The sequence below is a fragment of the Micropterus dolomieu genome, linkage group LG20 (genome assembly GCF_021292245.1).
Source record: "Micropterus dolomieu isolate WLL.071019.BEF.003 ecotype Adirondacks linkage group LG20, ASM2129224v1, whole genome shotgun sequence".
Lineage (NCBI taxonomy): Eukaryota > Metazoa > Chordata > Actinopteri > Centrarchiformes > Centrarchidae > Micropterus > Micropterus dolomieu.
Window position 1 is genome coordinate 5,588,270 of NC_060169.1, and position 26,975 is coordinate 5,615,244.

The 26,975-nt window shown below is 39.7% G+C and overlaps 1 protein-coding gene across 2 annotated transcripts in view; it reads left to right on the forward strand.

The window, feature by feature from the left end:
- The window catches only part of LOC123958845 (protein kinase C-binding protein NELL1-like), a 282,963-nt gene that overhangs the window by 27,052 nt on the left and 228,936 nt on the right, over positions 1-26,975 (forward strand). For both annotated transcript variants that reach the window (XM_046032522.1, XM_046032521.1), the window contains exon 3: positions 17,368-17,518. In XM_046032522.1, the coding sequence (XP_045888478.1) occupies positions 17,368-17,518 (151 nt within the window). The remainder of the gene's footprint in view (positions 1-17,367; positions 17,519-26,975) is intronic.

Below are 26,975 nucleotides of genomic sequence, written 5' to 3' on the forward strand. Positions count from 1 at the left end.
TTTTTTTTACAATTCGTTTCGGGTCCAACTCATGAACGTGGTCATACGCTTGACCTTGTATTATCTCTGGGATTCTCTGTTGATAGCTGAAGATTGTTGATACTGTTTTTTCTGATCATAAGACTGTTATTTTAAATTCTAACTTTCCTTGCGGTGCGCTGGGTCAGTTTCATCTCACATACTCAATCCATGTACAGCTAGTAGTTTTTCAGCTGCTTTTAATACCTTTTCATTGACCAAGTCGCACTCTCCCTGTATGGGTTTAGAAGAGTTGGTCGATCAGTTTAACTCTTCTTGTTTAGAGATTTTAAATGTGGCTCCTGTCAAAGTCAAGGGGAAAAAAGTCAAATCACAGCCCTGGTTGAACAGTACTACCCGTGCTCTTAGACAGGAGTGTAGGAGGGCTGAAGGGAAATGGGTTAAAGATAAATTACAAGTCTCATATGAGATATTGAAGAACCGTTTGAACGAGTACCAAAGAGCTGTTAAATTGGCTAGATCAAATTATTTCTCTGTCATCATTTCCAGAAACTGTAATAATTCTAGAGTACTTTTCTCTACTGTAAATGCTGTTCTTCATTCTACTGCTACTCTTTCATTCACTGCTTCTGCTGACATGTGTGAAGAGTTCTTAAACTTTTTTATTAGTAAGGTTGATGGAATTAGATCTCAGATTTCATCTGTTGGCATTGATTTTATTCCTTCTGTTGACCCTACGAACAAATTAACTAGTTTTATGCCTGTTTCTTTGCAGCAGATATAACTGCTCATATGAAGCCCACCAGGTCTCCTGGTGATGTGCTCCCTTCTTCTCTGTTTAAGGAGGTTTAAGAATTGGCCCAAGTGAGCGTTTGCTGTCAGGGCCCCGAGGCTCTGGAACAGCCTGCCCGAGGAAATCAGGTCGGCTGAATCAGTGAACTCTTAAGTCCCTTCTTAAAACATACTTTTATAGGAGAGCCTTTCCCGATTTTATCCCTTTTATTTTATTGTATTTTACTAATTTTAAAAGTGCTCTACAAATAAAGATTATTATTATTATTATTATTATTACTGTTATTGTTATTATTATTATTATTATTATTAGTATTCTGTCTATTATGAATATTAACTTGTCATCTTGTTCCGGTTAGTTTTAAGCATGCGGTTATTCAGCCCCTTTTTAAAAAAAAAAAAAAAAGGTTTAGACACTTATGACATGAGTAGTTTTCGTCCGATCACAAAATTACCTTTTATTTCTAAGATATTGGAACAAATTCTTAATGCACAACTTAAAGACTTCTTAATGAGGAATAACATTTCCGATAGATTCCAGTCAGGTTTTAGAGCTGGTCATAATACAGAATCTGCTCTTTTGAGGGTCGCTAATGATATCCTACGAGGTGGTGATTCTGGAAACCGTGTTGTTTTGCTTTTGTTAGATCTTACAGCGGCATTTGATACAGTTGATCATAACATTCTCATTGCTCGTCTTAGGGATCAGGTTGGTATTCAGGGCTTAGCCCTGAAATGGTTCTCTTCCTATTTGAAGGATAGGACTTTTTCAGTCAGTTTAGGGGATTATTTTTCTTACCCCTCTTGTGTGTGGGGTTCCACAGGGCTCTATACTGGGACCAATTTTATTTTCCCTTTATATGCTCCCTCTAGGTTCGATTTTTGAGAAATTTGGGATTCAGTATAATTTGTATGCGGATGATTCTCAAATTTACTTAACATTGAAACATGGGCATAAATGTGCCATTCAGTCTCTTCATGCATGTTTGGCTGAAGTTAAGTGTTGGCTTGCGAATAACTTTCTCCAATTAAATGAGGATAAGACTGAGATGACTTTATTTGGAAATAAGGGGTGTGTGGACTGCCTGGGGTTGTTTTTCTGGGAAAAAACTGTCTAGCGTGAGGAACCTTGGTGTCATTTTTGACTCTGAGCTTAAATTTGACCGGCAAATCAATGCTGTCGTTAAGAATAGTTTCTTCCATCTTAGATCAATATCTAAATTGAAATCTATCCTGTCTTTTGACGATATGGAGAAGGTTGTTTATGCCTTTGTCACCCCGTTTGGATTATGGTAATGTGCTGTATCTGGGTGTGAGTCAGGCTTCTCTCTCCCGTTTGCAGCTCGTTCAGAACTCAGCTGCCAGACTTTTAACAGATACTAAGAAGAGAGCACATTACTCCGGTGTTAATTAAATTACATTGGTTACCCATACAATACAGAATTCAATACAAAGTGTTGTATGTTTTTAAGTCTCTGCATGGCCTAGCACCGGAGTATGTTACTGATCTAATCAGCCGCTGTCAGTCCAGTAGATCTCTGCACTCAAATGATCAATTGCTTCTCATGGTTCCGCGATCCCGTTTAAAATGTAAAGGTGATCGGGCTTTCTCTGTTGCTGCTCCTAGGCTCTGGAATGACCTTCCTCTGTCTGTAAAAACTTGTCCTTCATTGAGTACTTTTCAGAGTGCGCTTAAAACTTATTTGTTTTCTTTAGCATTTGATAATGCTTTGTAACTTGTGTATGTTATGTTTGCTGTGTTTTTTGTCTGTTTTATTTTCTCTTTTATACCTTCTGTACAGCACTGTGGTTCCACTTGTGGTGTTGAAAGTGCTCTATACATAAAGTTTAGTTTAAATACCCAGATCGCTTTAAAATACTGTGGGCTGACATAACTTAGGTAACAGTTAATGTTGAGGGGTTGCTGGGGATGTTGCTGCTGCAGCTGTTGTTGTTGATGCTGGTACTACTGATGGTGATATGTGACTAGATATATTATAACAAACAAAGCATATATATTGGATAATTAAACAACTATGTGACCATGACAAGATGTAAAGATTGCGAGTGTTTTGGACCGGCTCACTATGACTGACCTGCTGTAGTGCTGCAGCTGCTGCCAAGGCTGACTGCTATGAGAAAATAAGACGGAGATGCTCACAGAGACTGCTGCACACCGAGAGCTGCAGGTAGAGAAAACAAGATACCAGATTCAAAAAAGTGAGGGAAATAATCTGAGAAGGATACAGAACTGGGAGAAAGGACGAGATTAGCCAAGGCAGGGGTAAGAGTGAGACAAATCTATAGACAGGTGGGTGTGTGTCTATAGGCAATATTTTGATTATGATTTTATATATTGCATTGTGAATCTGAAATATATTTGGATTTTGACTGACTATATGTCTAATCATAAATCTAAATAACTAAACTAAGATGGGTGGGTGTGTGTGTGTGTGTGTGTTTATTCTGTTGGCCCATAATAACCATAGCAGGGCAGCATTTACCTTCAAATTAACATTTCATACCCTTTTCTGAAATCTAAGGGCCATTTCTTCTTCACTCTTTACTTTGATGTCTGGAATGTTATTTTACACTGACATTATTACATGTATTTACAGTTATTTAGTTTTAAATAGTAGGTTTGCTGTTGTAAACACAGTTAATTATGTCAAATTACATAAATACCAGTCCTCGCGATGCCAGTGAAACTGTTCTCCCTCAAACAGCAGAATGAAGTGAACAGAGCACCTTTTGTATATCTGTGTGTAAAAGTAACGTTAGCTGTTTGCCCAGTGTTAGACGACAGCTAACGTAACTTCTACAGGTGACACACTGTAATGTACACAACAACTGTGCATGCTGTCTTTGCGTCATTCTTGTAAAATACATCCAACAACCCACAAAAAGCACATTGCAGCAAACCCCTCTTCCTGGCGGAATTGAAGGTTTCCTGAAGGCAGAGCTGCTGAATCACTAACGGTGTCTAAACTGGAGGGCTCGTCACGGATGACGTCATCAGGTGAAAGGTTATGATGTGGGTCAATTTATTTTTTGCGAAACTATTACTGATTCAATTTACTAATAGTTTGATTGGGCAGGCATTAACTAAAGGGCCTTTACAAATTTAAAAATTAACAACATTTTTCATTGACAAAAGGGCACTTTGGGCTTCAAAGGGCAAAAGGGCAGGTGCTCAAGCACCCATTGCTTCCCCCTCTGCACGTGTCTGCTGTAGATTTAAATCAACTTAATGTAAACAAAGTTTTCCAGCATTTTAGATATACAGAAACTTGGTCTGACAAGCTTGCTGTAATTAAAATTCCTGTTTTGTAACCCTGATAATCTCAGACAAGATTGGTGTGACTGAAATTTGAAGTTGAAAGGATGATCAATTTTAGCACAATAACTGCAATTTCATGTCAACATTTTGAACTTCAGACGTGTTGGACTACTGGTTAGATTTAGAAGAAATATTGAAGGATAGTTCATTTTGTTTCTGAATTGCTTTCAATTTGTCTGGAACATTTGTGGATGAGAAAGTGTTCGTTTATTACTTGTTTAGTGAAAGAAGGTCTGAGACTGTTATTGGCTGGTCAGAGCTTAATTTGGTTGTTCATAACAACATGGATAGTGCGCTGTACCTGCTACAGTGTTTAAAGTTTCAGCATATGGAAGGAGCAAACACAAAACTCTCCAGTAAAGGATTAAAGGACGCTGGATTAAAAATAAAATAAAAAATGTGAGCGCTGACAGCATCACAAGGCGAGCCGTCATTTTCTTTTAGTCAGGGTTAGAGGACGAAGAGGCATAGCAAAACACAGTTAGAGATGCTGCTGCTCTTCTTGACTGCAAGCTTTTCATGTCTTACAGTTGTGTCTCTGAGGCAAGACAGCAAGCTGAAACGTGAGAGGGGCTTTGATGGAAACAGCGGGGGCTTATTCAGTCCTGTTGCTAAATGAATTTGGCTTGTTGTTTGCTCCTCAAGCAGCATTCACAGTTAGAAGTATGAATATGTAAGAGATGTATATGTTGAAAGTGATTGTTATGATATTGAGATAAGAAGAAAACCTGTTTTATTCTAGTGAATGCAGACTTTCTTCAAACAAACAAGCAAAATATTATCTTAGCGATTTTTCTCCACCTACACTAGTATTAATTGCAGTCCAAAATGCCTGCTCTTTTTTTGTGCAGTTGTTGGTCTCTTGAGAGCTGCATGTCCTCTTGGTTTCATCAGCTCAGTGTGTACTTGGCGTTCTATTGGACAGTTGGCCAACAGAAAAGCTTTTGGTGAATCTAATGGATGCTAGTGTATAATATTAAACCTACCTGAATAGAGTCTAATAAAGTACAACAACATAACTTTTGTTATGAGCAGGATATTTAGTACCTTCCAGCCTCATTCAGGCAGTTTAATAACACTGAGGCTTTAACTTTACAATGCCAAATGACTGAGGGCTGCTTATTTATCACAGTGACAGTACCTCCAGAAAATGGAAACCCTGCCTCATTATCACACACACAAGAAGGAGGAAGGCCACAGAGATTTTTCAAGCTCGTGTTATGCTCTGCTCGCATCTCCATGCTTGAGAGAGGATGAAGTTTGTCTTGAAGACAGGGGAAACATCTGGAGTACTATTTGTTTTAATAATTCATCGTTCCTGACTTCATAATCAACCCCAACACAGCCTAAGTCACTAATCTCGGTAACTTCCTCTCCAAACGGAGTCCCGTGGGAATAATCTGTCCCTGACACATGTTGAGAGTACACATAGAGATATTGTTCCACACGCAGCAGCTAGTTTGCATTTCCAGTCATCTGTGTTTGATGAGCTGCCTGCTTTCTATTTTGTCTCTGTGTGAATTGATGCCCCATTTGTTCAGATAAGAGGGGGAGGGAACGGTTTGTGTTTGTCTTACTGTGTCTCTTCTTATTTTATTTTTTTTGAGAAGTATTCGTGTGTTTCTTGACTGGCTGGGTATTGTTTTCATATGCTGACATTGCTGCTAGTAGGGCTCGATATGGAGAAAATTTGCAATGTATGATACATTTCCTGGAAAAGAACAGTTTAGTATGTAATTTCACTGTGTTTAATGCATGTGATGCTACAAATCGGACCCTGAATATTTTTTTAAACACAGCATCAAATGAGTTTAATGACTGACTCTTGACCCTCTTTCTGTAACTACATTTCATCCCAAGTTGGCCGAAACTGTTTATCAATTACTCTGTTTGCTGACTGACAGAAAATTAAGTGGAATCAATTGTGATAATTAGTTAATCGTTGTAATAATTTTTTTTTTTTTTTTTTTTGCCAAACATTCAATCCAGCTTCTCAATTGTGAGAATTTTCTGATTTACATCACTGCAAACTGGTTTTATTTGGGTTTAAGGCAGTTAGTTGGATAAAACTACACATTTGAAGTCATTGTTCTGGCCTTTAGGAAATTGTGACTTGATTTTCAGACATTTTATAAACAATTAATTTGTTTGAGAATAATTAGAACATTGTTGAATAATAGTTAGTCGCAACCCTATCAACAGTAATGCAGCCTTTTCCTCTTGGCTGCTGTTGTTTAGTTTTTGCTCCCTTTATTGCATGTATAGCCAGAATGTGTCTTACTGTAGCTATGCACTCCATAGATATATGGCGAAATTTGACTCGAATGAATTGGGATTTATTAGTTTTTAATTGTTTTGTTTGTTAGTTTTGGCACTAAAATTCCCATCATGATTTGGGTAATGTAAATGGGAATATTTATGTCCTGCATGGAGGTATGCATTTAACAATACCCTACCCTGGAGGTTTGAAACATTGCGAAGGACGAATGACATAAATGTTAAAATTATGTCAGATGTGGTTTTGTGTGTGACTTGGCGCCCCTACTGTTTCAGAGTGTAATTAATAAATAAGGGCAGCTGTACACAAGTAACACAGCCAAACATCAAGCAAGTGCGACAACACAAGACATAGCAATATTAAAATAATCTTTATTTAGAGCACTTTTCAAAAAACAAGTTACAAAGTCCTTTAACGAGTGCAAAGACAGTGAAACGGATAAAAACAAAAAAGAAAACACTTAAGAAACTAAAATACATGTTAAAAGAAAAGACAAAATATATATAAAATATGAAATATAAAAGTGTGTTTTAAGAAGGGACCTAAAAGAGTTCATTGACTCAGCCGAACTGATTTCCTCGGACAGGCTGTACCAGAGCCTTGGGGCCCTGACTGGCTTGGGTCCCCTTAAGTTTTCAGCCGAGACTCTGGAACAGTTCTTATTGTGCAACCGTGTACACAGCTCTTCGTATGTCTTTCATCCTTTTATTTCACAAAGCTCTCCCCAACATCCGGCAGCCTCTTGCTGTTCAGTCTTTTTCGTTTCTAAGCTTCCTCCCTCAGCATCCTCTTCTATCTGTTCGTCTCTGCCGTTAGCTAACATTATGTCCATAGAGGCTGCTGAACCCAGTCATGTTGCCCTCTTGACACCGGTGCTGCTCTCCACCTGCAGCAGCATGAGCACTTACAGTAACGTTGCCGATGTCCGACTGTGTAATCTAGTGAATTTGCTAGAGATTTACAGCTAGCAGCAAAGTTTTTGTCTGTGAAACCTATGGCGGATTTGGTCAACTTTGCAAATACTGGAAAATATCAAGTAAGTGCAACAACACAAGACATAGCAAGCCAGCTAATAAGTTATTAGTTACTAGTCCAACAGCAAGAAGGACAGCTCTTACTCTTATTTATTATTTTTACTTCAGGTTTAACAGGGACAATGCACGCCAATAATGCATAAATAAATGTATAATATGCCAGAATTAGCCAAAAGGCTATTTGACATCTGCTATCCCTGGACAGATGGTAATATGTCACACCTAAAAAGATACTCTTGTCAAGTCGCTTGTCGTAAAACATTACACCATTGTCGTCGTAAATGTTCTGCATGGGATTCCAGTGTTGCATAGCGCAGTAGCTGGTGTAGGGAGCCTGGAGTGGCAATGACAGAGATGCCATTCGCCCAAATGATTTTGAAGCGGTTTAAGAAAAAAAATACTACACAATGTTGCTTTAATGACAAAAGCACACACGCGCGCACACACGCGCACGCACACGCACACGCACGCACACACACACACACAGTATGTAACATGTCGCACATGACCATTGCAGGTGTTTGCTGTTGTGCCACGGGGCTGAGACATTCTCTAAGAGAGATGTGAAGCAACCTTGGTTGACCTTTTTAGCTGAATTATCTCCCCTCCCTGTATGTCCTGTTCTGATGGTATCTCCCAGCTCTGCTCTGCATGCTGCCCACGCTGCACCACTTGTTTGCTCCACCGCCATTGTTTTTTTTTTTTTCTCACCTCTCTCTCTTTTAAAGGAAAAGTAATGCAGCAGGGCTCATGCAGAGGTAAACAATGTGGCGGTGGCTGTCAGATTGTGGCTGTAAGAGAATGATGAAGGAGCCTTCCATAAACATGACTGCGTGATGATGAGGTTATTTGCTGATTTGTTGCTTTATTTGACATTTAATGACAAGGTAGTTTAGAGCTCAGAGGGGATGATTTATAACAAAAATCCGGGGGACAGTGCTAACGGACGCCGTGATACTAGCCTTATCCCAACATCATATTTTTCAAGTATGCAGAGCATGGCTAATTGAGATAAATAGCCGTGTAAGCAGTGCTGATGACAGGATGGAGGATGGCTGACTGGTGAGCCTGCTGGCTGGTGCCGTCCCACCCTTGGATCCAATGATCGGCTGTTTGTCAGGCGGAGCGGTACAGGGAGAGTGAGGAGGTAATTAAGCTTGGCTGAGTTTTGATGGGGGTGCTCTCTGAATGAGCTCTCCTGGATCTCTACAGGGTCCCCAACTGTACAGATGCGTGGGCCCACAGTGAGCCATACTCCCAGCAGCAGGCCTACCAGAGGCCTGACAGATACTGATATGGCACCTCAAAGCACTCCATGCTCCACTAAATTAGCTCACATCTCAATTCCACCTATTTCCCCTGTGCAGGTACGGGTTTGTGTTCTTTACATAAATGTGTGTGTGTGTGAGAGAGTCTGTGGATTCATGCTGTATGTGTACAGTGTGAGCGGTTTGAAGCACAGAGTGCCAGCTGTGCTGTTAAAACCTGCCCACAGCAGAGGAGGATTGTGTAGAGCTGTGGGGGGTGGAGCAGATTATGGATAGGATCTCAGCCTAGAGAATTGTTAAACGCACACACGCACGCACGCGCACGCACGCACGCACGCACAGACGCACCACGCACAGACACACACGCACGCACAGACGCGCGCGCACGCACACACGCATAGACACACGCACACGCACACGCACGCGCACACAATTGAATAGCTTGAGTTTAAATGAAATTTTAAATAACTTTTTTTAAGGTACGTTTTGGAGTTTAATGTTATTGAATTTTACGTGTTGCTATGTCATTTGCTTAATAAACACCACGTGGCCAGCTACTGTTTGCACACAAAGAAACCGTATTGTTGACTGGGCTAATGAGTCGTGCCATTTATTTACCCTTACTTTAGTCTTTTGTGAGAGACAGAAAAATACAGACTGACACATTTTTCACAAAACTATCTCAGAAGTAAGTGCTGTGTTTCCATGGTAACAATAAACAATTGCTATGAAGTAGGAGAAAAATTGAGCAACATTTATGGCTTCCTGACAATGCTGTGAAAAGAAAATTGAGTGAAAAGAGTTTTCAGAGATGGCAGAAACACCTTGGAGACAAACAGTTTACTGAAAATGGTAGCAAAAATTATTGCTGTAATTGTTAGAAATTAGGTTTACTTTTGACCCATTTAACCCATTTATGCTCTACAAAGGTTTTGCCTCTTGTAGGCACTTATAGCTATAGTTGTTTGACTGTATGTTTCATTCATGGGCTTAGGTTTGGTTTCGTGTGTGTGTGTGTGTGTGTGTGTGGGGATATACACGCACTTTTGGACATAAATTAGGATCAAATAATCTTTTGTGCTTGGTATAATGAGAAATGCTATGTAAATGTTTGTTGTAAATGCACTAATCCTAAGTAATTTTCCTTTACAGATACCTGATACTTTATGACATTGTATTGCATCTTTACCACAAAGGGTACTGTGCTTTGTGGTGTTCTTTAACTACTTTTGAATTCTAGCATCTTTTTTGGGAGAACATAAAAATATTAACTGAAAAACAAAGTTGGCAATTGCTTTGAATCAGCCCTGAGTAGTGTCTGCAGGTGTTCCTCTCAGGCTGCATACAAGCCCCAACATAAAATGCTTTGTCACCAGTGAAGGTACATGTCTTTTTGAGGTATAGTATTTAGGTAAAGTATAGTCAATGTCTGACTTATTCTGTCTGGCTATATAAAACACATCACTATGTACTAAAATCTTAAAATGTACTTTGTTTGTCCTGTGATTTGTGTGATTTTATGGAGTATGACATGTTGGAGTTGTGCCTTGCAAACAGCAGTTTATCCAACTACCCCGGTACTTCAGTGCACTATTTATGGAAATAATGTGGGTTGCCAGGTATATTTGTTGCTCAGGTTTGGGTCTCTGTACAGTAACAATTTTCGCAATCTCTCTGTGACGCCAAGACTTTGGGATACTGCACACAGTGTGCAACTCTACAATCTTCTTGACTCTTGGTCAGGAAAAAAAGCAAACGCATGTATTTCCCTGATGTCAAACTATTCACTTAAAAAAAAAAAATCATAATTTAGATTTTTAGACATTGCATTTTTTTAAATTTAATTAAATTTTCCAACAAAAATCTTTTTTTGTTGTTGTTTTTATTCAGCAGCTCAATATGAGCATGACAAATTCTAATTCAGACACTTAAAGTACCATCTCTTATGTTGCTAATCTTATTTCATACCACACACATATGCACACACACTTTAACTTTGCATACAGCTTCACAGTCTCACTGTGCTGTTTTGTGTGTGTTTTGAGATACAACATGCAAATGTTGCCGCCCCTGGAGGAATTCAAAAGGGAAGTTCATTATTCTAACCAATATCTAATATTCCTCTGGCTGGATTTCACATTGGGGCTCTGCATTACTGTTCAAGTGACAGGCGTTGACTCTCCCAGGGATGGATGGGCTTTATTTCTCCAAGTTTCATCCTTATTTATTGTAATCAAACTGCACTCAGACTAATAGCTTGTGATAAAGAACTGTCAGCTCTGTTGGAGGCGTAAGCACACCCTCTCAGGAACTGTGGCCTGTCTCATTAGATCCGTGGCACATCACATCACACCAATAACCTATCAAATAGAGCTTACAGGGTTTTTAATGTTTACAGTCAGGTTATCTACTTGCAAAGGGAAGGGAAACTTGAACTAAATCATCAATGTTTTATCAATTCAGATTTATGAATTTTTCAGCAGCCGAAGAGTTCTTCAAATGCAAGCCAAGTCAACTTAGGAGAGACTTGCTGAGAGCTGTGTTTGTAGGCTGCTTGACATGCAGTCAGTCTCCTTCACGTGCATCAAACTCTCCTCCTCCTCTGTTTTTTGTACAAACACTGCTCACTTTCTGTGGGTTTCTCCAGTTTCTAAACCTTATTCGACATTCCTTGCCATTTTGCTATAACTGTAACACTTGCACTCAAACTGCCTTGTTCAGTTATTTATTTGGGGATTTCTGTTCAGATCTGATCATCTCTGCATTTCTTAGTTTGCAGATTTCAATCAAAAGCAAAAAGAGCAACAGACTGAATTTGCATCATCTCTGCTTCAGCTGTAGTTATGGTGAAGTGCCATAAGTTCTTGCTGTTGACATGTAGTATTTGTTTTGAACATTACCTTCAATCCTTGAGAGTTTTGTGTGTTTTGTTTTCCATTTCTTGTCGTGCTTCAGTCTTTTATCTTGAGTTCCAGCCCAGCCCCTGTTCTGCAGTCCAGTCTCTCTGCTTTTTACTCTCCACTGCAGAACCGCCTTGAGCAGCTGAAAGCAGGCTAGCTCCTCAGGGACGGTCTGCTGTGTACAGGATGGATGACTGGCTGGCAAGCTTCATGTGTGGATGTACAGATGACGAGATCTGGAAGTGTGGAAATAAAGATGACTGGCTTCTTGCAGGATCAGATCAAAAAAATACCATGAATTAAAAAGGAACTGGCATATACATTTTTATACATATATATTTTCTTGTTAAGTTGCCAAGTAATCATGCTACTGCCTCCAGCTGATTTGTTTGAGATTTTTTCCCAAGTTGTCTTATAATAAAATAATAATTTGGTCGTTCAGAGACAAATGAAACTTATTACAAAAAGAGGGGGAATATATAAAACATAGGCCCTCTTGTGCCATATATTCATCAATAATGCCATGGTTGCATGGTACTGACCTTAACCAGATGAGCTACTGGAATTCAATTCTGAAACAGTAGAAAATAATGTCCAACTTTCACATTGATCAGAACAAAGTGCTGACAAACATAATGCCGATGCAACAAAAATAACTAACAAACAACTAAGTCTTCTGTCAGGACTGCCAACAGTTTTAAATAATACACTTTTAGGGATTGTTTGCAAATATGCAATGCAAATTAATTATTTAATCAGTTTTTAATTTAGATTCAGACTCCATAGTACAGCAAAGGTTTTGTTTTTTAAACACACAACTTTCCTCATCATTCTGTGAATTTACTCCACCATTATTACTACAAGAGACAACACCAACACCGAGCCACCTGGCAGGCATTTATAATCTAAATCCGGCTCTCACTTGGTCCTCAGATGCCAGAATGTAGCAGTGTGTGGAGACACTCAGCCACAAGGGGCGGCTGTGGTCAGGATGTAGAGCTTATCAGAAGGTCGGTGGTTCGATCCCACCTGTCTGTTCCATCAGTGTGTGAATGCACGTGAATGTTATTTCCATTCTGATGAGCAGTTGGCTCCTTAGCCTCTGCCATCAGTGTATAAATGTGTGTGAATGGGTGAATGTGACGTTTCAGTTTAGATTTAGGTTGAGGATCTTTTGATCCATATCCTCCGGCAGTGTTCTTTTGATTGTTTCTTTACTCTTGTGGTGCGGCTTACAGGTTCTGTAAGATCTTTCAAATCACTTCTTGAAACTTAATTTTCTTTTTTTAAAGCCTTTTTTTTAATGTTTAACTTATTCTTTTCTCCATTTACAATGTCTTATCTGTATTTATTTTATTTAATCTCATTTCATTGTATTGTAGTTTGATTTTGAGGTTAAGTTTGTAAAGTTTTACTGTTATTTATAATTAGATTCAAATACAGCAATCCAATCATATGGAAGATCCTTGCATTAAGAAAGAAGTGAGGGCACAACTACTTCTTTATCTGCATTACTATTGAGATTAAAATAAGCCAAAAATAAAGTCTGACCTGCTGGGTAGGTCTGCAGAATCTTCACTGCTGAAGGAATAACGGAGCTGGAAGTGTTGTGATGACCAATGAAAATGGGTGTCACCTAGTCTTTGTGGGTTAAGTTAATTGGCTGATGCCAGAAAACTTTTATTTTTCTTTTGGTGGACCTTTTTATGTTGTTCCTTGCCTTTATAAGCACAACCAAGCAGCCTCTGAGCAGTTGCCAGTACTGGTGAATGCATTGCTGCAGGGACTGTAAACATGTGACTACTCAAACAACTACTCCAACAGAGAATGCCAGACACTCTTGATCTGAACCCTGAGTATAGATAGTGTTTGTGTATCTGCATACATATTCAGAGCTTATGGCTTTGTCATGGGTTCCAGGTCTGCCATCTCAATTGGTATGCTGTTAGTTCCGATACTGAAAACCACCCCCAGGATTTGCTGCTTTTCACTGTTTTATGTAATTGTAAATTAAATATCTTTTTGGTTTGGGACAGTGGGTCGGACAAAACAAGTTATTTGAAGATCTGACCTTCTCTGGGAAACTGGTGAGTAAATGATCAATAAAAAATAACTATTGCAGTCCTCAGAGAGAAGTGGAGAGTGGAAGCTCTTAGGCATTTTCTTGCCAGTTGCTGGCCTGCTGGCCTCCTAGAAAGCTCTCCCATGATCTAGTTTGTGCCCTTGGCGAAAAAAAACTTGAACGTAGTACAGTAATGTGCTTATCTGGCTGCGACACTGTGACATGGGTTTTCCATATCTGGCCAGACAGAGGTCCACACAGACTTGACTGGCTGTGTCTTTGGTGAGTGAAGTCTCTCTGGACCGCAGCTGAGCTCCTCTTCCTCACTGTCAGTTAAAAAGGCCATCTGTAAGACTTACTCGAGCTAGGGGAGGACCCGCCAGGCTCCTGATTAAAGTGATGAGCTGTAAAATCAAGTGGGAGAGGGGAGACAGCCGGCTGCTGCCTGCTACACTGAGCTTCATTTTGTCTGCTGGGAGTTGAACCTTCTCGCTCTACCTGTTTCCTCCTGTCACTGTAAATGGGTTTGTTTATGTCTACAAGCCAAAGACTACTGTACAGTGGAGACTGTTGGGGTGCACTGCTTTAGTTCTGCTACCGTCATAATGTTAATCCATCATTATTAGTGGACTGTTGGGATGTGATCACACATTTGTTTTCTTTGGTTTGAAGAATTTTTGTAATTTAGGTTTCCATCAGCCAATTATGTTTTAAAGTAGTTAAAATGTATCTCATTTTCAGCCTAGCCCGTATGCACTTGAATAAGAGTCTGCTTTAGTTTGTTTGCTGCCTGTTTCGAGTGGAACTCATTATTATAATTTGTTGGTATTGATCACAGCTGTGAAGAGACTGTATTAAGCACTTATATGAGGAGCAATAGCTGCAGTTTAAATGGTATTGAATTATGTGGAATCGACTTGTTGACCTTGAAGCATAACACACAGCTTCTTTTTCTCACTGGTCTGTCAGGTGACAGTAAAAAAAACAAAAACAGACTTGAAATATGACAGTATCTTCACATCATCTGTCTCTGCAGATTTGAAAGAGTGATCTAATGAATCTGGGGGCTGGGGGAAGTGGCACTCTATCGACTGGGCTGTTGTAGAGGGAGCACTAAGTGTGAGGGTAGGCAGGCCACTTTCACCCTGGGGAGTTTTAAAAGCCCTGTGCTTGGACTCCTCTCCCCTGGACGTGCAGACACGTTTCCCCCTACGTGCATGTTCATGTACTCTCAAAAAGGCTTACATTCCTATTCATTGTCCTTGAAACAGCAGAGAGTTGTTGTCTATCTGATGGAACAAAAAACCTTTGTGTGATGTTTCATGCAAAAATATACCCATTATTCTCAGTCTGTGCTGGAATTTAGTTTTGGTAGTGGGCATGGACCTGAGGAAATGAATCATACTAGAGTCATACTAGCAGCTCTGTAAGGCTGTACTCTAGGGACAGTGTTGCTTTGAGCTAAATGATATTGTTCACAGAGACATTGCTAACAATTTTATATTAAGCAAATGTAATGTTTACAATTTAAACAGTCTAGTGTTAATAAGCAAGTTTAATTTAAACACAAAGTACATCTCAGGCTGATGGCAATGTCATAGTTGTTGTTTCAGTCTGGATCAAAGTGGAGAACCCATCAACCAACCAACAGACTGATGTTGCCATCTATAGGGCCATCCAACTAGCGTTGCTAATAATAAAAACATTGCATTGCAGTTATCCAAAGCATACCATGTTTTCTTATTTTCCAGGCAGCCGTTGGGTTTATTAATTTTTAGTATGTTACCATGAAATCAGTATACGTTGATTTCTAACTTGCATAAGATATACCAATATCTGAAGTTGCCTTACTACTTTGTGAAAGTTGATGCAATAGAGAAAAGAATAGAGGGGGAAAAAAACAAAAACCCTGTTGTCTGATCTTTTGAAAGTCAGTTGCCATGTGGTGTCCTTGAACACAGTAATGTGTTTCTGTTCACACCGACATCATCATCGGACAATAATTGGCTTTTATTGTATCTGTAGGTTTCTTTTCATTGCATGTTGACATGAATGGAAACCACTGTCTCTGTGGAAATAAGGAAATCGATATTAAAATCCATCTTAGTCTGGATTTAATACAAAACATAAAAAAGATGTCATGGTAGACCAAACAAACAAACAAACAAAGCCACCTTTTATGACAAGACAAAAGCTTTTCTTGGCACAGATGTGATGCTAACCCCATTTTCTTTGAATTCTCCGCTTGTCACTCAAATTACTAAACTAAACTCTAACCCAAAGAAACCATGTGTAAATAATTCTGTTGTTGAAGATGCAAAAGCTGTAACTGTCAAAAGTTACATATCACACTGCAGTTTTGGCCATTGCTATCATTAAAAATAACACAGCAACGTTCCAAAAAAAACAAACAAAAAAACAAAACAAAACATCAGATTGGGTGAGAAATAAATCCTCAAGGTTAGCCAGAGTTATTTTGAAGAGAAGCTGAAGGCGGAGAAATTATGACCTAAATCCAAAACATCCATCAAGTTTACAAAACGACTTAGACCTACTGTAACCTACTTAACATGGCAATAAGGGATTAATAATGACATTTGGCTTTGCTGGCTAAACTGTTGGTTTGTTAATAACCTGTCTAATCATCTGACTGTTTGTGTTTTGCCCCGTCGGACATGTTGCAATGTTGCTGTTTTTCCAGACCTCAGCAGTTACATTGGTGAGGAAATGTTATCATAACTGATAGAAATAATTGACAACAGTACATATGTAAGTCTGAAATTGCAATAAACTAGAATTATGCTTTAAAAGCAAACTGCAGAAGGGTGGGCAAGAGCTCTGTCCAGAAGTACTGTCACTGACCACCTTCATATTAACACACCCACCCGTACTCTTAGGTCGTCTTCTTCTTCTATTCACCTCACTGTACCTCCTGCTCGTTTGACCACCATGGGCTTCAGAGCCTTCAGCCGCTCTGCCCCTCGTCTCTGGAACTCTCTTCCAGACATCCGCAACATTGACTCACTTTCCATTTTTAAATCCCGCCTGAAAAAGCATCTTTTTAAACTGGTGATCACTCTTACTCACTATTTGTTTCCCGTTATGTACCCTGATTTTATGCACTGTAATTATAGTTGTTAATTTTATCGATTATTGCTGTACTGTTTCATTGTTTTGTGAGGTGACCTTGAGTGTTCAGAAAGGCGCCTAAAAATAAAAGGTAGTAGTATTAAGTAGCTGGATTTACCATGGACAAAATCTTTATTTTTTGCAATAGGCGGTAAACCCTGTTATGCAAAGTGTATTGACTAAGCATCAATTTACGTGCAGTAATTTGATCTAAGAAGCACCGTGGAGAGGTGCCGTCGCTAGTGTGTGCATCCCATGTACAAATGCTTAGACCATGTCACAGCAGGCCTGGGTTCGAGTCTAACCCACGGCCCTTTACTGCATGTCATCCCTCTCTTTCTCTCCCACATTTCCTTTCAAATTTCTTTAAAAAACACAAACAAAGCACAGTGACATCAACGTGTGATATCGATAAGATATATTTTCAAGTGTGATGGTCTTATTTTGTGTTTCACCATGTGTGATTAGCTAGTATGTTGCTTGCATGTTTGGCAAGTGCACATGAAGGAGGACAGACAGCACATTGCCTGTGAAAAGAGTTTACACAAGCTCATGATTTCTTTCCATTTTACTTTATTCCTTCAGATGTTGGGAGAGCAGTTCACGCCCCGGCACACATCACAGAGAAAGTGGTACAGCTGTTCAGGAGTAAAAGTGAGTTTACCTTCTTGGCCTCCATCCAGCAGAAGTCCTCCACATCAGGAGTCATATTCTCCATCCACGAGTCAGAACACAGGTAATCCATCCGTAATCTTCTTCATTTTGGCCTGCAGCTCCTTTTCTCCACAACTTTACTTCCATGGGTTATAGAGCGCGATCGTTTTAAATTAAACCCAGAGATGAATTCTCATCTCACTCATAGCTGTTTGCGGATTGCTGTTGATGAGGTGTAGTAAAGTAAAGATCAGTGTGAGATTACTCCACTGCCAGCGTAAATCAGCAAGTGAAGGGGAGGGCAAGTCAGCGGGTGGAATAATTCAGCGTTTCCTCCTGTATGCTCAGGGCAGAAAGATAACCTTCCATGTATTGTGTCTGTAAGATAAATATGGAGTACTAAGCAATACTAAGCATGCTGATAATGTTATATTTTATCGTAGAATGCTGCATAAACAGACATACAGCATCTCTGACTGTGGCTGTTGCTCTGAAAAATGGCCTTGTAACTGAACTACAAGAATACAGAAACGGGTACACGTCTCTCAGTAATAATTTGAATATTTTAATCTCTTCTTGACTGTTTCAAGGAGTCTTATTGAATTTGTTGCAATGGACTGAATTTTGCTGCAGAATGCGATAAATGTAAGACATCAGCGAGTGGCAGCAGTGAGCTCACCCCTGGCCCCCTGAGAAACTGTACAACTGTGAGTTGTTTTTAAAGGACAGGCAACATTGATTTTCCTCCACTCTTCTGAAGGTAAAAGCCTTCATTTCTGTAAAACATGCAGTCAAAGTGAGCATGCTAGGGAGTGTGTATATCTGTTTGCTGCGAGTCAAGACAAAGGTAAAATCATACACAATGGGAGAGTGAAGTAGAGAGTCCCTCAACTGATGGAAAGAGCCTGAGAGAAGAATGTCCTCTAAAATGTAGTAAACAAAGCAACCATTTACTCTGCACCAAAAAAATGCTGCAGGTTTGATACGTGTGTTTCAGCGTTTTTAACATCAGACAAAAACTATTTTAAAATTTTCAAAGTTAAAGCTACAATACTTCAAAAAAAGTAGCTTCAACATGGAATATCTTCATGAAAAATTTAAATTAAATGAATTCAGATCAAATGGTAAAACAAATGCGAACCTTTTAGAACCTTTTACTGCAGACTTTTATTAGCAAAGAACATAGATGTGAATACTTATTTTTTCCATTGTTTGTGTCTATGTGCATGCCTCTGCATTGATTTTTCTTACTATTAACACCTACTTGTATGATCCACCCTCGAAGAGAAATGAGTTTGCTCCTGCTGTGCTTTTAAGGTGACCCTGAGAGTTGCTTTTGAGTCCCAGGTCCCTGTGTGTGTGTGTGTGTGTGTGTGTGTGTGTGTGTGTGTCTCTCTCTCTCTCTCTCTCTTTTCTCTCTCATGTTACCTGCAGGCATAATTGCTGCACAGTGGGCTGGCCAAACAACAGCGAGGCTAAATGGAGCCAGCTGACTGTACTGTCCTCCTCCTTCAGACACATACAACATGCAGCATGTAGCTCAGAGAAGTGCTCAAACTAAGCAAAAGTTGCATTATAGGCACTCAGCCAGATATACTGATTCCAAAGTCAGACTAAGACAAGAGATAATTCTGTACTTACCCCTAGCAGTATGCAGCCATACACACACACTGGGTTTATACTAGTTCTGAGCAATAAGTTCTCTAACCAATACCGCAAAATACATTATTTGTCATTGACTGTTTTCTGATCTGCCACTGCTACAGTTAAGGTGGATTTAGGCATAAAAACTACTTGCTTAAATTTAGAGAATAATTGTGGTCATGCTAAAAAGAAACCTATGTTTGTTTGGTGTGTACAATTGTCTTGCAGGTCAAAGTCAGATTTGTTGAACGGTCACAGTGTTCACAGTGAGATCTGTGGATTGTCCAGAGGAACATTTACAAGTGAATATTTTGACATTTATTTCCTTTTAAGTATAACAGAATAAACCTCCAGTCAGATATCTGATCTTTAATTTTTCTTCATATACTGTGTATTGTTGAGTGTCATAAAGGAGATATTGGGATGCAAATCTAGTCCAGCCAAGCCAAACTCAGCAGGCTGAAGTTATTTTGAGACAAGCTGTTGTGTGAGTCAGACTGCCACACTGCGAATCTAATTAAATTTGGTGAGATGGACAGAGCCTTGACTGGCTTGGTGCAGACCTGTGCTCCATTGTGACCAAAGATTTGTTCTCAACCTCTGAATCCTCTCTGAAGGCCCTATTAGAGCCCTCGGCTGATGCCCCTTCTTTCCCATTATAAAACAGGCCTCCCATTCAGCCGGCTAACAGAGCACTAGCTCTACCACACAGCCAAATCCAATCATACATTCCTTCTCTGTCCCTTCTTCTTCATCTTTCTCACAGCACAATCAAACAATCCCCTTTTCCCTCCCATCTCCTCTGCTAGCTCTGCCTTCCCAATATATTATAATATCCTTCTCTCCTCCCTCCTCTATTCTTCGTCTCTCCTCATCCTCAAAGTGAAAACGTCTTTTGAATGCAAGCATTTCTCAGTACCCGCTTCAAAAGTGGAGGAAACATTTTTTTTTTTTCTTCTTGTGCCCTGCACTGGGGAATTAGAGAGAAGGTTTGTTGCTCCTCCACTAGGCTGAATAGAACAAAAGGAGCCTATTTCTGCCTAGCCAGCAGTTTTCTGGGTCCCAGAAACACACTCATTGTCAGCAAGTGGCACTAGCTCTGTTATGAACTAACTCAAAGCCACTGCTCTTCCCACCTGAGCACTCAAACACCAAAGATCCTCAGCCAGCTCTTCCAGCTGCTCTGTTCCATCTGTGTGCCCTGTCACTCTACAGGTCGGTCTCTTCCACCATGCCTCAGTTCATAAACACTTACAGGTTCTTCTTTTTTAAGGAAACATGTTGTGCTGAAGTCATCATGTGGTGGGAATTGAAAACACATGCAAAGAATGGAGTAGCAGGACTTTTTAAATGACACTGGTAAACATTTGGGAATGTTGAGTAAGCATGGATAAGTTGGATGCAGTAAATACTTCCCCCAGTGTAACATTATATTTATCTTTTATTTTATATTTATTTTATTTTAACAGTTAGTTGAACATGAGCACAAGAACAACAAATGTGTCTTTGGCTGTTAAATTAGTAAGTTTAACAGTCAAAATGGATTTATAAAAATCTTTGTCATCCTGTCATTCAGGCATCCTTAACACCTCACAGAAGAAAAAAACAAACGCACTGGAGGGAAGGCAATCTTCTAAGTTAATTTAAAATAAAGCGGTGCGGTTTTAAGATTGCAACCAGGCGTGGGCTTGTACGCGTGCTCGCTTGAACTCATGAGCGAGCAGAATCCAAAACACAACCCTGCAATAAATGCAGGAACAGGCTGTGACATGTTCAGGCTCTGTTACTTCAACGTTACCATCTCAGAGGCGGATCGACACCAGCGCCTTACCTTTCATTCAGTGCAGTGAGACACCAGCATATTGGCAGAGTACTCCCGAAAAAAGGCAAAGTGAGAGCAGCTATAGACAGGTAGGGAGCCAGCTTCAAAAACATGCTGGAAACTCAGGTAAACTCCCACTACAACGTTACAGTAATATTCTTATCAGCTTGATGTTGAACTAATCCATGCTCGTTACATGATAAAGTTGCACTGCATTTAGCCAACGTGCTACATCGTTAGCTCGCCTGCTGCTTTCAGTAACTGTCTTTACTATCTGTGTATCTGTCACCGGAGGCTCAGCAATTTCAGCACAGCTACATGTTTTGGATGATGATGAAACTGTTAATGTTAGTGAGCTGGACTGAACTTTATAGCAGTTAGACCGCAGTAAGTAAATTTACTGTAGTGTTAGTGGATGACTCTTCTTCTGGGTTGTATATTATGTGGGTCATGTTAGTTATAGCGACTGAGAGGTGGAGAAGCTGTGTACCTGAGTATCAGTAAAAGGCAACAAATCTAAATTGAACGTTACGAAGCAAACAGCGGCGGGTCCGAGCTACTGTAGCGTTAGCTGGCTGCTCGTGGCTGCATCACTATGGGATAGTAAACAAATCGCTCCACATTAGCTTTTTACCATTACATCATTTTGCAGCCTTTGACATAACAGTGGTACAGAGGAAAGTAACATGGGTTGCATTAGTTGATGAAGTAATGTGAAAGCGATATAACTTTGCACCGGACAACATTAGCAATTGCTCAGAGTTAGCCGGCAAGCTAACACTGTCTAACTTGAGCCAACTGAAGCACAAAATCAAAATATATTTTACATGCTTTGTAGTACTATTAGTTGTCCAATAGGATGAAAGCCAACTCTGGGTCTGTTTTTATACCCAAAACAAAGCGGAGGTTTCTCCATGATTCAAAAGCCCTGCCGATGTTGATCCGTGTTCTCGTCCGAAGTCGATTCGATTCACATTAGGCCTGACGAGCTTCAGCAGATAAAACTTTTTTTTGTTTTTTATCCTTATGTGGTATTTGTGTTGGAGTCTGTGTTGTGCTGGGAGCAGGTCGTTTCTTAGTGATAGCAGACTCCATGTCGTAAGTTGCAGTGTCGTTGTTGCTGAGTGCAAGTCAGCAGACAAAGTGAGAGCGTCGGGAGTCAGTCATTTGGATTTTGCGGGAAATCAGACCCGGAGCCTTCAAATAGGAGTACTTGCCTTCAGAGTTAATAGTCAAACCTGGCAAGTGGATAATTTTAATGTCAGATTACAACCCCTTCACACACAGGCAATAAAAAAAGGATTCATTTTAGTAGAAAAATTACATATAACCCCTTTAACGATATGAAACGTTGCAAAAAAAAATTGTCAATGCGAGTGTGTTCAACCTTGATGAGGACTAAGAGGGACTATCCTTCTGTGCAGAAGATGAGAAAATAACTCAATGAGAGTGACTTTTGGGAACAGCAGTCAGGTAAAATTGTGTTCTCTTCTCTGAAAGTCCGATGTGAGCAGCACGTGTAGCTGCAGTGCATCTCTCTCTCTGTCTGGCTTGCTGACCCAGCTGGGCACTTCTTCTTTTCGGTCTGTTTTTGTCTTGGTTTCTTGCCAGACTGTGAACAATATTAGAGTGAATTACAACTATTTATTACGTTTGATAAATGCTGATGTGCAACGATGTTTATAAACTGCAGCACAGAAAAGAGAACCACGCCGCCCGTGAACATGCGCTCATACACATGTATGCGTGCATGAAATGAAACTTGCGCATCTGGCTGAGTGGTGCTACAGTCTGCAGCTGGACCTTAATGTTGCTGCTGGAAGGCAATAGTGTAACAGGTCCAGACATGGATGTGAGGGCACTCCTCATAGGCCCACATCATTTTAAAAGAAGACAGTGATTATCTGTCTTTTAGTGAAGTTCTAGTTACAACTCTGGACTAATGCAAGATGGAAAGCAGTGGTTTCACATTGGATATTAAAATGTTGATTAGCAGGGCAGACTGGGCAATATGGATGTACATCTTTAAGTAAACATCACATACTCAGTCATGTCATAGTATAAATAGTATTTTCCTTTTGATGTAATAAAAAATGTAATAAAGGACTTGAATGGACTTGAAGCAGCTGATAACGTTAATATCTTGAAAGTATGGATATCTGTAATTTACAGGGGCTATACTGAAGTTTGTCTGAGTAGATGCTGGATCATAAGCCAGAACAAGCGCAGCTGTTCCAATTCCAGTACTAGCATAGACCCAGTCCAGACGTTTTTAGAAGGTCACACAGACCCAGATGAAATACAGGCAGCCTCAGCCAATAAAAGCACAGCCAGAGGTCTACAGGCAGCATCGGATACAAGCAGAGGTCCATTCAAATCAGCAGTGGTATTTTCTAGAAGTTGCCATTCAGGCTTATTATAGAGACAGACTTTTTTAAAGGAAAGGTAGTAGTGAGAGCAATGCAGTGTCAGGTGTGACTGTGCAGCAATGGCAAATTGTTTACATGGCTCACAAGTCAGGTATGAAGGACCCATAGCAGAATTTTTCTCAGGTGGTAAGTGTGTGTGTGTGTGTGTGGGCCAATTAATATTGGCACCGTCATGTCAGAAAGGGCTTTGACCGGAGCCAATATTAGTTGGCTAAGCAAGGGACGCTGGTGAGGCACATACTGTGCCCCAGTAGAGCGCTTTGTCTAGCAGCCCTGGAAGATTACCTTCCTTTGCGAGTTTGTATGTTCAACATTCTTCCCAGAAACAAGTATATCAGTATTATTAGTAGCTTTAAAAATATGTTGTACATTTAGTCCACAAACATTCAGGCATTCCTGAATCTACAGTCCTGGGGTCTCATTTATATATGGTGTGTACATACAAAACGGGTCTGGAAACGTGTGTATGCCACTTCCCAAGCAAAGGTTGTGATCTATAAAATAAAAAAACTTGACGGTCTTCCACGCAAACGGTGAACCATGCGCATGCACATAAAGAGGAGAAAAGAAAACCGGCGACTCACATGGCAGAAGGATGAAACGGTTTGGAATGAATAGGCCTACTAATGTGGTAATTAAATGGAAATATTAACTGAGTATTATAGGCTTAAGGCCTTTCTGAATAAACAAACACCGGTTTGATTTGATTTTCCTGAAGTGCACAATAAAACACAATTTAAGATAATTTGCAGTGCAAACAAAAAAGAACCAGATTGAGGAAAATAAACACAAAAAGGATATGTTTCTACAAAAGAACGAAGTTTACTCGGGAATCATTAATTAATGCATGCTTATTCTCATGAATAAGGTGAACAAGAGAACATATTTGGATGCAGTTTTCAATGCGTCAGTTGAGCAAATACCAGTGCATGGTTTCATTTAGTCTATTATCACATGTTCGTTGCCTTATTGAGCCTTTATTCTCTCGAACGCTGTGCGCCAGCGTGTGGATGTGATGCGCTGCTTGTAAAAACACGTTATGGAAAATATAACACTATTTTATTAAGTAAATCTTTAAGCTTATGTCATTAAGCCTACAACATGTCATATTTCTTTTAACTCCTCGGCAGCCTCTTAAGTAAGTGGACTGTTTGTATAGCCTAAATAAATGTTTAAACATAAGCCAAATTTGACTCCAAATTAGTACCAAATATGTCCCTTCCTGAAGATTGGTGATAAGGGGGTGGAGCTCCAGTACCCCCTTTCCTCCAGTGCACAAGCATTGCGCCAAAGTGCGTTTCTTTTACCCACCAAACGGCATGCTTCAGCATCACCAAAAGGAACGTCAGTGTCACACTAGGTTAAATTTCGTTTTGTAGCTTTTCTGTCAGAATTTGCCTCCTTTTCTTCATGCAGTCAGTACATATTAATATTAATGAGGGGCGTTTCACTGACCATTTATAGGCAACTATGGGCATTTTGAAGGGTTGGACATGGAGCTCCCTCACATGCGCCACATTTCAAGATGATTGTGATTTATAAAGGGGTCATTACTTTGATGTGTGTGTGTGTACACGCTGTTTTATAAGTCTGAATATTTTTTGGCGTACGCCATTAATGGCTTTTGGGCACACGTACACTCTTAATGAGGATTCTACGCACAGTTTTATAAATGAGACCCCTGGCAAGTAAATGTTATCATAATACATGGGTCTCCTTTTTGGATTCCATCAGTCCCTATTAAAAGAAATCTTGTTAGTCTGACAAATTAACACACAGCATCTGGTTCTAACATATACTCTTTACAATAACCTTGGAAAACAGGTGGGATGACATATTGCTAAGTACTATGACCCTTATTTGCCAAAATTGCATTTGGCAATTTAGTTTAACATTCCTTGGCAGATGATCTGAAAATTCCTGAAATGGAGAAAAAGGATTTTTTTTTTTTTGATGCTGTGCCAGGCTGCCATGGTGATTTGCTAGCTGTCTCTCTGTTTACTTAATGCTTAAACCTGATCTGCAAAATTTTGCAAAATTAGGTTTGCCATCAGATTTGTGTTCGAATAGAAACCTGGAAACCTGCAGGCAGCTCTGCTTCTTTTTTATTTGTATGTGCCAATAGTGTAAGACCAAAAGTCACCAAAACTGGCAGATGGGCAGAGGTGGGTAGAGTAGCCCAAAACTGTGCTCAAGTAAAAGTACTGTTACTTTGCAAAAACAAGTACTTGAGTAGAAGTAAAAGAGGTCATGAAACTAACTACTTGAGTAAGATTACAAAAGTATTTACTAAAAAAAATATCTTGAGTTGTAAGTAACTTAAGAAATAAAAAAACTTTTTTTTCCCCTACCCTTTATTTGATGTGGATTTACATTTATTCATTTAGCTGACGCTTTTATCCAAAGCGACTTACAATTGCTATTCATGTCAGAGGTCGCACGCCTCTGGAGCAACGAGGGGTTAAGTGTCTTGCTCAGGGACACAATGGTGGATGGGTCACGGTGGGGGATTGAACCTGGGTCTCTCACACCAAAGGCATCCGTCTTCCAATCGTCTCAATATACACACCTTCATTCACTCACCTCAACCTATGCACACACACACACCCAAACATACAGTACAAACAAAACTAACACATTAACTATCTCTAATCCCCCCATACCCTCCCTACTGAATGATCTATCGTGTCCCCCCCCCCCTTCCAGGCAAGAAATTCAGTAGCTTGAAGAGCTTCTGACCGGGACCTTATGGTCTTTTCCTTAATCAAATGTCTAATTCTGTATACAAATCTTAAGTGAATGGATCGGTGATTACGATTTTTTTGAAGCCTGGTTAATATTATTCCAAATAGTTTCCCAAGCTATTTTAAGGGAAATGAAGCTATGATCTTTTTGCCAAGTTGTTTGAATTGCAATTGGTTTATAGGAACTATGCATTATTTGAGAACACATTGTTGATACAGTTCCCCTGGTATTAGCGTTGTACAGTTGAGTTGATTTGTAAAGTCGTGTTTTGGAAGTTTAGTGTCCCATGAAACTCCATATGCCTTTGTGGTGGGGGATAATTTTTTATCATAATTAGCTGGAGCATAGGTACTAACAAAAACAACTCTCAAATTAGATATACTTGCTTTAATAAAGGCAATCCTACCTTCCATATCATTGCCAGTGTCAATAACGTTCATGTTCAGTGAGCGTGTGATTACAACTAACACACCTTTAGTTTTTTCATCTGCTGAGTATGAAGCTACAACTTCATATTTGGAGTTACTAAAACTGTTGACTCCTTTGTAAGATGTGATTCCTGAATCAGTGCTATATCAATATGTTTGCTATCTATATACTCCAGACAAGCAGTTCTCTTGGTCATCCTATTCAAACCTTTGTACCTTCCATGATATTACAGAAAGATCAAATAGTCATTAGTATCAAAAGGAAATGTAAAACATTTGGCTGTAATCAGAGGCCTCAGCCTATTTGTACATAAATACTGTATAAAATATCAATATACATGCCAGCCCACCCTCCCAATAGATCACTCAATCCACTCCCAAACCCTTTACCTATATTATCATCATGATTAGTGGATGCAGAGTCGTGCTCCTGTGAGCACCTATTCCCCTTCTTGCAGCCATCAAAACTTA